Source organism: Taudactylus pleione, unplaced genomic scaffold (assembly GCF_031769625.1).
Source record: "Taudactylus pleione unplaced genomic scaffold, aTauple2 ptg000016l, whole genome shotgun sequence".
Taxonomy (NCBI): Eukaryota; Metazoa; Chordata; class Amphibia; order Anura; family Myobatrachidae; genus Taudactylus; species Taudactylus pleione.
Genome location: NW_028284418.1, coordinates 26,989,584 through 27,003,120, shown reverse-complemented (window position 1 = coordinate 27,003,120; position 13,537 = coordinate 26,989,584). Strand labels below are relative to the sequence as shown.

General features: G+C 42.5%; 1 protein-coding gene across 1 annotated transcript in view; it reads right to left on the bottom strand.

The window, feature by feature from the left end:
* The window catches only part of TMC8 (transmembrane channel like 8), a 36,542-nt gene that overhangs the window by 19,931 nt on the left and 3,074 nt on the right, over nucleotides 1–13,537 (bottom strand). The window contains exons 2-9 of the mRNA XM_088473348.1: nucleotides 12,009–12,148; nucleotides 10,531–10,679; nucleotides 9,563–9,709; nucleotides 9,369–9,442; nucleotides 2,833–2,972; nucleotides 1,966–2,113; nucleotides 1,712–1,882; nucleotides 1,480–1,631 (exon numbers count right to left, since the gene is read on the bottom strand). Of these exons, the coding sequence (XP_088329474.1) occupies nucleotides 1,480–1,631; nucleotides 1,712–1,882; nucleotides 1,966–2,113; nucleotides 2,833–2,972; nucleotides 9,369–9,442; nucleotides 9,563–9,709; nucleotides 10,531–10,679; nucleotides 12,009–12,148 (1,121 nt within the window). The remainder of the gene's footprint in view (nucleotides 1–1,479; nucleotides 1,632–1,711; nucleotides 1,883–1,965; nucleotides 2,114–2,832; nucleotides 2,973–9,368; nucleotides 9,443–9,562; nucleotides 9,710–10,530; nucleotides 10,680–12,008; nucleotides 12,149–13,537) is intronic.

Here is a 13,537-nt window from a genome sequence, read left to right as displayed (position 1 = left end):
ACCACAGCTGTGACACGCCCAATAATGAGACAACCTTTTTTTGCAAGATGGCCACCTACCAGTAACTGCCCAGGTACGCCTATGGCTTCCGCTGCCAGCTCAAATAGAAGCGATCCCACACGCAATAGCAGTCTCTGTGTACACTCAGCGGTACGCATGCATCATAGGGGTTTCCAAGGCTTTTCGCGCATGCACACTAGCAGATAATCACTCAACTGCGCAAACCTCAGGACCGTGTCCACCTCTGAATCAGGCCCAGAGTCCTTAGTTTATAGGCAGATAGCACAATTTTCAAGCCATCTAAGCAAATTTTGGAGATGTTCTTTTGGTAGCGTATTGAAATAAACATATATTTACTTTATGGGGAAAGATGGAACACAGCTTGAAAAAAAATGCGATTACATGGATCTGCAATTATATGTCAGTTGTACAAGGCCTAATGCAGGAAGAGGGTAACATTTCTTTCCCTGAAGGCACAATGCATATATCATTTGGGTAAGAGTCAGGACTGCCAAAACATTGGGAAGGTCTGGGAATGAGTGCAGAGGTGGCAGCTTGGACGCGTGGTCACCTGAGAAAGTGCAGCGGAGATATCTGCTGCAAAGACACAACAGCATGCCTCATAGAATTCGATGAGACTTCAATGTGCCCATATGCATAAAGCTCATAGGCAATGCCATGCGCACTAGGACTCACGGGTCACTTTTAGACTATCCACAAGTTGTCTGAGTAATATGCAGCTATGCAATCCCACCACAATCAATAGCTGTCATCACTATTAACAGCACTTACACCTACCATATGCAAGCTGCAGAATATGTGACTGAACAAGGTGTACACAATCCATACATATATACAAATAAGTCACAACTCTGGCTACATGTATACATACAATCTCTAAATACAGGTACACAGTAGACGATGTCTAGTGTATACCGACCTCGTAAGCAGGGGCACATTTGCCGATGCCGGCAGCGACGGCGGGGGCCATGTTGCATTAGGCAGCATGGCCGTCGCTAACGATGGTGCCCGTCGGACCTGCATGCAAGCCCGCCGGGAGATGTCACTGATGACGCGCAGGATCGAGCATCATCAGTGACATTGACGGTACACACCTATATGTCATCCGATCTGGCCGGATCAGACGACTGATTTTCTATTGTGTACCCGGCATTACGCGCAATCGTCCAGTTGTCACCCACAAACATCCATTCAGCTGTCCATGAGAAGCCTCTAAGATGCATACGACTCATAGCTGCTCTAAGATGCGTATGTCGCCTGCGGCACATGCACAGTGTGTGAAAAATAGCTAGATGCGGCCGCTTTCGGATTTGCATGAAACTTAGCATCAGGCCCATGATATATACTGGTGAGAGTTTATTAAAGATCACAACTAGGAACATGGAAAGGAAGAGATCTGGATTGTAAAGAAAAGAACAAACACATGTAAGAACAGAAGGATGTATAGCAGTCATTCACCTGATCAGAGTTAGGGTTATCTCCGCACTAGGCGCAAGACCCTCATATCTCACTAGAAGCATGAAAAGATGCGGCAGGATCAGAAGGACCAGAGAGATGACAATAGGGACAAGATACTGTATCACCAAGCTAAGGGTTGGGTCTGCTGGTCTCTGCGGAACAGACTAAGAGTTAGAGATCACACAGTACTTAGGGAAGAGGATAGACATTTGGGAGATAATATTGTACTCACCTCTTGATAATCTTGAGATATTCCAGTCGCCAGGTAAATAGAATAGAAACTTCCGGCAATCAATGCCAGGCTAATACCGTTGAGTAAAACCCTAAGGACAAGAACACGCATCCTTTTACCAACAGATTGCTCAGCGATCTCCCAAAACCAGCGTTCCTCTGCCAGGTCAGACTGTGAGGAAGGAAGATATCAGGACAGAAGATCATAAAAACATTAATTTCTGGAAGCATACGGTAACACAGAGCAAAGCATACCTTCATGTCATTGCTGAAGCTCTTTTGCTTTAGGATAGATGTCCCTGTCCCACGTACACAGAAATCCCAACCTGAAAACACTTTGCTGCTGATGGGGGTCTTGTAGTCCCGACTCCGCACCCGCCTTCGCGTTATACCTTTTATTGTGCTGAGGGTTAAGAGTCAAGATCAGAGAGCCATATGATCTAGATATGGTCATAACCCTGACTGGATTCCTCCAAATCCTAGACTTTACAGGATATAATGGAACCTCTAGAGCAGCAAAAAGAGGAAGAATCTACTGTAAATGCTTGTCATACCTTGGATTAGAACTGTCCGTTCAACTAATCGACATTCAGAAGGTATACATTCAGAATGTCGACATGGATGTTACATTGACATCATATATGTTGACATACACTTAGGTCGACATTATTATAATGTGAACACATTAAGAATGACGACATTTAACATGTCAACATGTTTTTATTGTTGATGGTCAGGGTTAGGCTAACGTAAGCAAAAAAAAAGTGTCAACATTTTGGTGTCGACATATTACATTTCCACATTCTGAATGTGTCAACATTTTAACCATGTTGACCTAATTGCATGTTGACATATTGGTTGTCGACCAAATGTACATGTCGACATTATGACTTTCGGTAAGTCATACCACACCCAAATTAACTGTTCTCTCTGCTTTTTTGGAGGTGCCCATGCAGAGAAAAAAAATCTGCATAATATCCCACATGTGGTATAGAGTATGGAAGGGTTAATGGGAAAATACCGGTTATACTTGATAAATACATTTGTGTAGGAATGTGTCAGATTCTATACAGTGATAACTACTGGAAATTAGTGCATTAAGTTTCAACTGTAGGCTCTTACCACTGCAGGAGGCCAAGGCTGCAGACCAGCAGGAAAACAAGGGGAGTAAGTAGGTAGGAAAGACGGATCTTGAACCAGGAGCCTCGTGCTGTCATGTCGGTGTAATGTCCATAGAAAAGATAAGTGTTTTCCATGAAGCCCTGAAGATTTAAGAGTTCTAATGAAATACTTGAAAATTCACTTAATATTATTTTCTTTATATACAGTTGCAGCTTTTTCACAGCTACCAAAATCAGCATTATAATATTGTATCCATGACCTCACATGAGGTAGCACTAGGCCATGGTGACACTGGTAGGTAAGGATACCTCTAGCACTAAGTACTTGTCTGTGTCTTACATGGCACTTCAACTGTCCCAATATACAGTATATGAAACATTGACTACAACGTGATCGATTATAGCACAACCATGGTGAAAAGACAGGAAAGCTGCCACACCTTGTCAAATCCTGTCATTTAGACCAATGGATGGCTAGATCATAGGCCCTTAGTCTTTGGGGACCAGGTACATTGCAGTGATGGCACACACATGCAGACTGCCATCAGTGGCTGATCAGAGCGATGTTGGTGGAATGTAACAGAAAAATATATGAATTTCAATATCAAATGTGCTGTAAAGGGTCTAATGTCCAAAGATGCCAAGTAAACTGTAACAATAGTTCTCCATGTTTAATGGTTAGGCTGTCACTGGCTTCATTACAGGTTCATATATTGTTCTTTGTGACTAAATGAGGCACTGAGAAAGTTTTAAACACATGTCTAAGTTACACAAAGAAAAAGCATATGAACATTGGTTGCACAGTGGTTAGCATTGCTACTTCACAACGTTGTGGTTATGAGTTTGATCCGACCAGGGTAATCTCTGTGTGACATTTATATGTTCTTTCTGTGTTTGTGTGGGTTTCCTCTGTGTTCTATAGTTTCCTCCCACACACATAAAAAAAACATCCAGTTGCGTGGCCCCCAAGCTACACTAAAACGTGAATGGATCCAAGAATGTGTTTCAGCCTCCTTTGAGAAAAAGAAACGTGTAGTGGCGATTTTATTCCATAAACATCTTCAATATGCGGTGTCCGATAAAGAGGTTTGCTTTCTCTTGGTTCATCTTTCGGTTCATAGTGAGAAATTAACTATTCTTAACATTTATGCCCCTAATGCTCCAAACTTTTACAAAAAAAATATCTTCTTGGGGTAAATTTACTTTAGTGAGAGGTTTTAGAAGTGAAGATGTTGCCCATAGCAACCAATCAGATTCTAGCTATTATCTTCTAGAAGGTGCTAATTAAATATTAAGTAGAATCTGATTGGTTGCTATGGGCAACATCTCCACTTCTAAAAACTGTCAGTTTAGTAAATATACCCCCTTGTGTTCACGTCATGATATAGTCGATCAGTGGAGACTGTATAATCTTTCTTGTAGGAACTTCTCATTTCATTCCTGGGTTCATGATGTGCTCAAGAGAATTGATTTTATTCTGGTAGCTGTTTTTGCAGGTCCATAATGCTGTGATATACTCTATCATTATTTCTGACCCTTGCCCCTGTACCTTTTGATCTGTCTCAAATTGACCCTTGGTACACATCCTGTCTTTGGTGCTTTCCCTCGTTTCTATCTCAAAACTATGACTTTCAGACATAACATATCTGAAGAATAAATGGTGAGAATATGTAGAAGATAGTCTTGCACACTGGAATGACCCAGTCCTTTTTTAGGGAGGCCTAAAAGGCAGTGATGAGGTGTCATCTGATCTCCAATTTAGCTAAACATTAGTCGTACCCACAAAGCGGATTTGTATTCTCTTCAAAGTCATTTGAAGGAGGCTTACCGTCACAATCTTAGATTTTCAACCATGTATAACAAGAACATTTATCTTTAGCACAAGCAGATTTTAGAAACTTTTCTTTGAAAGAAGCCCATCTTAGGCTTGACTATACCAAAAACACTTATTATCGTTGGGGTGGCAGGTCTGGCAAGGTTTTGGCCTATATGGTTAAATGACAACAGAAAAAGTAGTTCATAACTAAATTGCCTGATCCTGATACTAATACTGCTGTCACTGCACCTGCTGACATAACTCCTATTTTTCATTCAAAATTTACATAGCTTTACACTGATTCCCCTATAGATCAAGTATTATCTAACTCCTTTCTTAGAGAAGCGAATCTGCCCGTGTTGTCAGCCCAGCAGAGGGAATTTATAAATAGTGATATAACAGAGGAGGATGTTAGGTTGGCCATTGATATTTTACGGCTTAATAAATCACCAGGCCCTGATGGGTTCAATGGGAATTATTTTAAAATATTGAAGGATGACTTGATTCTTTCCCTCCCACACATTTTTAAATATTCAAGAAGGGACCCTTCAGTTTCCTACTTTTAATGACGCCTATACAATTTTGTTATTGAAACCCAATCAAGATCCAGAATCTATTATATCTTACAGACCCATTACTCTTCTCAATCAAGAGTACAATATTTTTCCTGCAGTCCATACTCCCTTCTCTTTTATCTCCACAACAATCTGGGTTTACTCATGGAAGACATATAGTTCGTAATGTCCGCATAGCGGTGGCAGCTTTATACTTTTCTTCCATCCAACGCCATTCTTCCAATATGCTGCTAAGCCTAGATGCCGAAAAGGTGTTTGTTATAATCTTGTGGCTTCACTAATATGCAGTATAACAACTGAGGGATTTTGGCTCCTCTTTTATTAATTTGATTAAATATTTCTATAATTCCCCTCATACGAAATTACTAATAAATAGTCTTCTAGGTGAATCTATGTTTAGAGGAACTAGACAAGGATGTCCATTGTCCCCTTTGTTGTATAATTTGGCTTTAGACCCTTATTACGTATTCTACAATTTTGGTCTCTTTTTAAAGTTATTTCTTTTGGTTCTACCAAAGTTAAAATCTCAGCTTTTGCTCCCCTTCTTTCTAAATTAGATGAATTTGGCAGGATCTCTGGTTTTACCATAAACTATTCTAAGTCTATTGCTATGGCCTTAAATACCTCACTTAATAGGAATAGTTTGGGTTTAGGGAATCTGAAGTGGGCAGAAACGGATATCCCCTATTTAAGGATTCGTCTGTATGCTATCAATGGTAAGAATGTTATAGATACAGCTCTTAAGGAATTGGATGATTGGCAATACTTCTACTGTCAGAATGCGGCCTGGGATCGGCCGCTTCTCACCTCCGCATCCTTGGGCTTAGGTATTCTGTCACTGGGAGTGGAGGTAAGTGGTGACTGAGTATTCTTCTCTGGGTCTGCTAGGGCTTTTGTGCGTGCGTCCTGGTTCCCGGGGGTGTCAGGCATGGGCGCAGCCATGTTGGTTCATATCACCTGACTAGTCTCTCCCAATGGTAGTCCTGTGGTCTCTCAGCTGATCCTCTGATCCAATGACCAGCTACCTAAGGGTATTTAAGTCTGACTCCAGGAACAGGAAACTGCTCTTCATCTTCGCTGTTCCATTGTCTGTGTTATTCACCAGTGTTTCTCTGTGTTATTTCCTCAGTGTATTGCTTCAGCCTACTCACTGTTCTCCAGTGTTACTTGTATTAGCTTCCATGCTAATTCTTTAGTGTGTTACTTTAGTTCTTTCTCAGTACTCCGGTGTTTCATGTTTCTATTCCTGTATTGTTTTTTAGTGTGCTGCTTAGCTCTCTTGCAGCCTCCCTGTGTTACTGTGGTGTCAGCTTTCATGCTAATTGCTAGTTAGCTTTCAGCTGGACCTCTAGTATTCAGTTCATCTCCTGTGTTCAAGTATTCAGTTCATCTCCTGTGTTCAAGTATTCAGTTTATCTCCTGTGTTCAAGTATTCAGTTCAACTCCTGTGTTCTAGTAATCGGTTCATACACTTGTCTCCTGTGTTCAAGTATTAATTTCATTTGCCGATCTCCTGTGTTCAAGCATTAGTTCATACTCTAATATTCACTCTAATATAGTTCCGGTTTTCCTTCCACTCCCAGGTACCTGTCCAGAGGGCTGCGACCTGCTCACTTGGTGCAGCAAAACCCGAATGCTGATTGGAGGGGTCACTGGTACGACCACCAAGTGGGTTAAACTTCGCGCCTCTGGGCAGGTCTGTAGATGTATTGAATAACCTTGTTTTAATGTCTGCATGGTTAGTTTGGCATACAGTCTGCAAGAAATGGCATCTCAATGCCTGAATGGCCTAAATCTTTTTCTCAGGCACATTCTCAATTCTCCTTTTTGCAAACCGATAATTTGTATTTTTACAGGCGCAGTTTTATACCTCAAAGGTGATCTCCTTTCTTTCCTCCATGGACTGGATGAACCAATCCTACGTTGGTTCTAGAGGAGCCATTTCTTTATTCTACAAAATGTTGTGGACCCTGTATTATAGTGATCACTATGATACTGGTATCACTCGTGGCAGAAACACAGGGCTGGCTCCACCTGAGAGGCCGCACAAGGGCGCCACCTACAATGGACGCGCCAATTTTCTGCCATTTTACCTGGCCTGCCCTGTTACTCTCTGGCTGTGCTATGTCTAAGAATTCCGTCTGCCCACCCCGCGGCACTTCGCCTTACCTTTAGGACACACCCACGTTGCCGCAGCCACCCTATAATAAACCACCAGTCACTCCTCCAAGATTGGGGAGGGTTGGACGGGCCAGGTGTGACGTCACATGTCATCCCTGCCTCCAATTCTGGCGGGTGGCGGTGGAATGCAGTGCCTGGGCACTGGCAGCCCAGCATAGTTACTGGCTGCTGCTAGCGGCCGGCCGGCCACGGGACCAGCGTGAGGCTCAGCGTGCGGACTCTCTGAGCAGTGATCACTGGATGGACACCGGTGTCGACTCATGATGGTGAACCCAGAGACGGAGAGGAGACGTCAACCGACGGGGCCGTGCTGAGGAGACAGACCACCAGCCCAGTGACTCAGTCTCAGAGAGACTTGGTGAGTGACTGCGCCGCAGCGTCACACTCACAGCCTGCCTGCCAGTGCCTGCTGCCAGCCCATGAGTAAAAAAAAAACAGTGAAGTGTGTGGAGGTGGTGGGGTGCGGTACTGGTCTGGTATGGTAGAAGAAGAGAACAAGCTAGTCACTCAGCAGCATGCAGACAGACAGTGAGTGACAGCAGGTAGCGGTGCTGAGAGGTGGGGTGGGGGTAATCGGGGATGAATGAACAGTGTGGCAGAGTGTTTTTTGTTTCCTGTGGATTAATTTATTTTATTAACAAAATGAATATATGTCCTATCCTTTAAGTTAACAAGAGATTTGGAGGAGGGGAGGGGGTGGAGAGGTGCTCCAACATTTCTCGCACAGGGTGCTGGAACACCTGGAGCCAGCCCTGCAGAAACACTTCCCTGATGTTAGTGAATCATCAATTTTAAAAGCACTGTTGTATTCCACTTGAATTCTCTCGGCTATCACATGTCAAGATATGTTTTTTTAAAACATTTTATAAGGGATATTTGTCACCCTCGCGCTGTCACTAATTGGGCTTGCTCCCTCATCAACTTGTCCAAAATCTGCTAGACCTGATGTTTCTCTTTACCACTGTTTGTGGGATTGAACCCCCATTAAAAAATTTTGGCATCAAGTAAAGCAACTCGCAATCTCGGAGTTAGTTAATTTTTAGGATACTGACAACTATATGGGCCATTTTTGGTATACTGACAACTATATGGACCATATTTGGTATACTGACAACTATATGGGCCATTTTTCGTATACTGATAACTATATGGGCCATTTTTCGTATACTGATAACTATATGGGCCATTTTTCGTATACTGACAACTACCTCCAAAATTTCTCCAGGTTGTCATAAATGACTTCTAATACTCTCAGCCATAGTGAGGTAATGTATACTTCAGCAATGGCTACATCCCTCTCCTCCTTCTATACCAATGCTTAAAGATAAACTCTTTTATGTATTCAAAATGGACTGGATGGAGACATCATTGCATAAAGAACAACGCATTGAGAAGATCTTCGCAGTTTCGGAATCTTTTATTGACACCTTAAAAATTTCGACTAAGCAACAAATTCACAGTTGTTTTCGTGCAACATTATGGTATGCAACCAGGATATTTCAATCTGACCCTCCTAAACAACTTGGTTAATGTGTTGTGTTATATGTAGAGGGTACTGGGCTACGGGCGTTCCTCCCCTTTCCCACCCCTCCCCATTTTTTTTCCTCTTTCTTCCTTCTCTCCTCCTCTCATGAGGATACCATACAATGGTAATTTGTTAAGCAAATTTTTGTATCACTTATATGTTATTGCTTGTGTATCAAATATTGTGATTACATCTGTTAATATTACGTATTCTGTAACTAATACATTAAAAATCCAAATAAAAACAAATTGAAGATATTTTTTTTGCGTCAGATGAAATGAACCCTAGTGTGTGTAAAGTTTGTAAACTCCACTGGGGCAGGGACTGAACAGAATGGCTAAAAACTATACTCTGTGAGGCCGTGAGCAGCTATAGCAATACAGGTTAATAATGCCGCAATGTGTTGGGAGGTCAGGAAACGATTTTTGTGTATTACTCACTTCTCCTGTGAATATGTCCAGTACTGCACTTTGTAGGGATTGTTTGTGCGAGGATGAGGAGTTTCCACATGGTGCTGGTGAGAATATATTGGAACATATCAACATAATGAGGTTAAGTGATCACATATAAATGAAACAGGAACTTCATATTCTAGGTCAAGGTACGTTTGCATACACTAAAGTGCAATACCTACCAAAATGGTCCTGGCGATGTTCAGTCTGGTTGAGAAACATAATGGGGAAGAGGACCAATCCGGTGGTAAGGATGAGGGATGCAAAATTCAACACCAGCAAGAAACGAAGGAATGAGAAATAGGAGCTAATGCTGGAGCCAAACCTCCCTGGAACATGATATGAAAATAAACATCATGGGTTAATTTACTGTATTTACCATCTGACTCTGACACACCAGACCTAAAAGGAGTAAGTTGTATTTCTCAAACTGGCCACACACCTATCTATTGGGAATAAATAGGCCTAGCAATGCAGTGATTGTTATGAAAAGCAGATTAGCTTTAATCAGGCAAAAAAATCTACGCACGTGTAAGGTCATTGGCTAACCTGTGATGGCAGCAAATGCCCTTTTCTTAATCTGATGACCAAATAATATCAGGATTTCCCCAGTGTGACCTGCCATCTTTCTTCTTGGTGCAATGCTGTCACTCTACATTTCCCACACTCAGTCAGCAAAACGCCCTATTGTTGTAACTAGGAATGACTTGGCCATGTCCTATTTGAAGGGTAAATTAAGGCAGCAGAGTTGTGACAAATGACTGCACAGTGTCATTTATCAGTTACTGTGAGATAAAATAATTCCCATTTAAAGCATCCTGCATCCATTCTGCAGGGAGGCTGGAAATACCTTTAAAATGCTTGCAAATTGGGCAAAAGTTATAGTAAACCCACAATATATACTGTATATAATTTTTTTAAGTCACTTTTTATTGCGCATCACATCAACTTACAAACATTGAGCATGATATGTCAAAATATACAAGAGCAAAATTGGAAAAACATATACATGTTCGTAATCGTATACAGTAATATACAATAATGTACATAAAAGTGGTCATGCATATGGCTAAAAACCAACAATATTTAATGTACAGCATAAGAAACATTTCCAGTGTTACCTTTTTTTCAGTATTGTTTATTTTCTCACCTCTGATGGCGATTAGCGCTTTCTCCCACAATTTAAATCTTGCCAGGAGCTGGAGTCCTTTGCCCCAGGCTGTCTGCAGACAGAAACAGTGCTTCGGAGTCCATAGGCTGCAGAAACTATCCCTGTTGTCTCCAGTCTGCCTTATCTCTCTATGAAAAACATTCAATAATATCATTTATGCACTATCTCTACAAGCTGTCAGACTACCGCCCGCATTATCACCCATACTAAAGACATTTATAATCAAGTCAGATAAGAGTAAGATTATATGGTAAATCAGATTTACCATTGCTTATGCTGGGTACACACTAGGCCGACCACTATCTGATCATTGCTAATTGCATCTACTAATAATCATCTCCCTGATGTGTTGGGCTTGACATCACAACTGGACTGGCATTTACATTTTCCCAAGCAATTGATCTGTCACTCACCGCCGGGTCTCTGCAGCATGTGTTGGCGGTCAGCAGGTCACCTGTACACACCAGCAGATGCACCGATATATATATGCAGATATATTGGCCATCTGCTGTGCTACACAGCTGATGCAATATGTCTGTGAATGATGTCGTTCACAGATATATCGGAAAAACACACCCACCGACGTGCTTTCGATATATCGGCCGTTTAATTGAATGGCCCGATATATTGCCCAGTGTATACCCAGCTTTAGAAGGCTCTTGTTTCTATAAGAGAATGTACACAGGAGCGTTATTTCTTTCTTTATTTCCTCTATTCTGTTCTTGACATGTGAACAGAGGAGAGATATACACTTATATAGAGATCATTGAGCTGTAGAGGGACATGGCGATTCAGTGCACATGGTCATCATTTCACAGTACAGTAGATGACAGAACAGGGTACAATAGAGCCTTTCCTGTTTTCCCATGTCCCTGAGTAGCCTTCCACCTTTAAAAGACAGTCATGTGCACTCCATTATTACCGCTTCATAAGATCAGTGATCTCTATGTGAGTATCGCTTTCTTCCATTCACAAGTCAGAAGTGGAATGGAGGACAGACATAATAATTTAATGGTTATGTGCACAAGTCCGCATGTAAATTTTGCTCAGGAATTTGCTCCTTAATATATGTTACTGGTAAAATCCTGATTAAATCTCAAGGTGTGTGTTCCCATGGTGACAATGATGCCAGATAATCATCCTATTGAAACTGATAGGACAGTTATTGGGCATAGCAAAGCTTTCAGTAGATGGGTACTATTGTCTGTGCATGATAATCTGCCAACCGCACTAACAAACTGCAATAACACTAGACATGCTCTGTCCCTTGGCCTGAGATAAATAACCAGGTATTGCCTACTTTGGCCACCGAAAGTTGCCAAGTTAAGCAATGATCCAGTCATTTCATCCAATGTTGTGGTGCTTTGTCCTCTCACCAGCAGTGTCCTTTACATGTGTTTAGATATGTAATGAACGTGGAAATGGGAGTGTATGGGGTATTGGCATTATACACTCACCTCAGTATGCGCTTATCTTTCATGGGTAACGGTCTATCCCGGAGGTCACTATACTTTGCTTTTGACCACCACCTTTTGTCTGCAGAATTCCATGTCCCAGAGTGTTCGTCAGTCATTTCACAGCTGTATCGTACATTTTCCTGCATATAACAATTCAATTCAGTCCACAACTATTATCACTGAAAATTAGGCTCTTCTCTGACATTTGTAAATTGCTGTTTTACATATGTAAAGTGTAAACTAATCAGTTAGTAAATCAGTGTTAAATTGTTACATAGTACTGGCCAGGAACTACTGTATTTATTATATAACATTGGGAAACTCTGCATATTACACTGGTTTTAAAGTACTGTATACTTCACAATTGTGGAATAATCAAGGAAATTGCAATAATGACAGTCACAGTTATTAGTGACATCCTTTATTTATAAACACAAATATATTCTGTGTATTATTGATAATAGTTACAAATGAAAAGTAGATGAGAAATTCCAGCTCATAGAGCTTACTAACTGAATGAGCTATGACAGAGGTTCCCAAATTCCACCATTACAGTTCAGGTTCTAAGGTAGGCTTGCCTACCCTCCCGATTTGGTCGGGAGCCTCCCGAATATCGGATGCCGCTCCCGACCCCCCGGAAAGGCAGGCAAGCCTCCCGGCTGCAGCCTGCCCCCCGCACAACTACTAGAAACCCTGCAGTGGGGATGCCCGATGACGCGATTCGCGCTGAATCGCGTCATCGTGGCTCCGCCCCCCGCTTTACAATGCCTTTATTTTTGGCATTGTGAAGAGGGGGCGGGGCCACGATGACGCGTTCGTGCGGTCACGCCCCCGCCCCCAAAACTCTGTCATAGCCGGCCACGCCTCCCCCTCTATGCAGGCATTCAGCTCCCTCCCGGAAGGAGGGAGCTGAATGTCGGCAAGTATGTTCTAAAGATATCCATGCTTGAGCCCAGATGGTTAAATCAAACTGACTAATGTACTAATTAACTCACCTGTGTGCTCAAGTATGGATATCTTTAAAACCAGGACTGTATGGGAATTGGGGAATGATGCAGGCTTGCCTACCCTCCCGATTTGGCCGGGAGCCTCCCAAATATCAAGTGCCACTCCCGGCCTCCCGGAAAGGCAGGCAAACCTCCCGACATTCCCGTACCCTCCCGACCTCCCCCCAGAATACACTAGAAATCCCCGCAGCGGGGGGGGCGGTGGCACGATTCGCGCTGAATCGCGTCATCGTGGCCCTGCCCCCTGCTTCACAGTGCCGAAAATAACGACATTGTGAAGAGGGGGCAGGGCCACGATGACGCGATCACTCGGCCCCACCCCCAGCTCCGCCCCCATGTCACATCTGTCCGGACATGCCCCCCGCTGTTAGCTGACAATCAGCTCCCTCTCGGAAGGAGGGAGCTGATTGTCGGCAAGTATGGGAATGATGTGGTGGCTCTGCAATGTATTTATCATAAAGATATGTCAAGTTAATTGGGCAAAACTAGGAAAAATAACATTTAATTAGGTCGAAGTTGAAG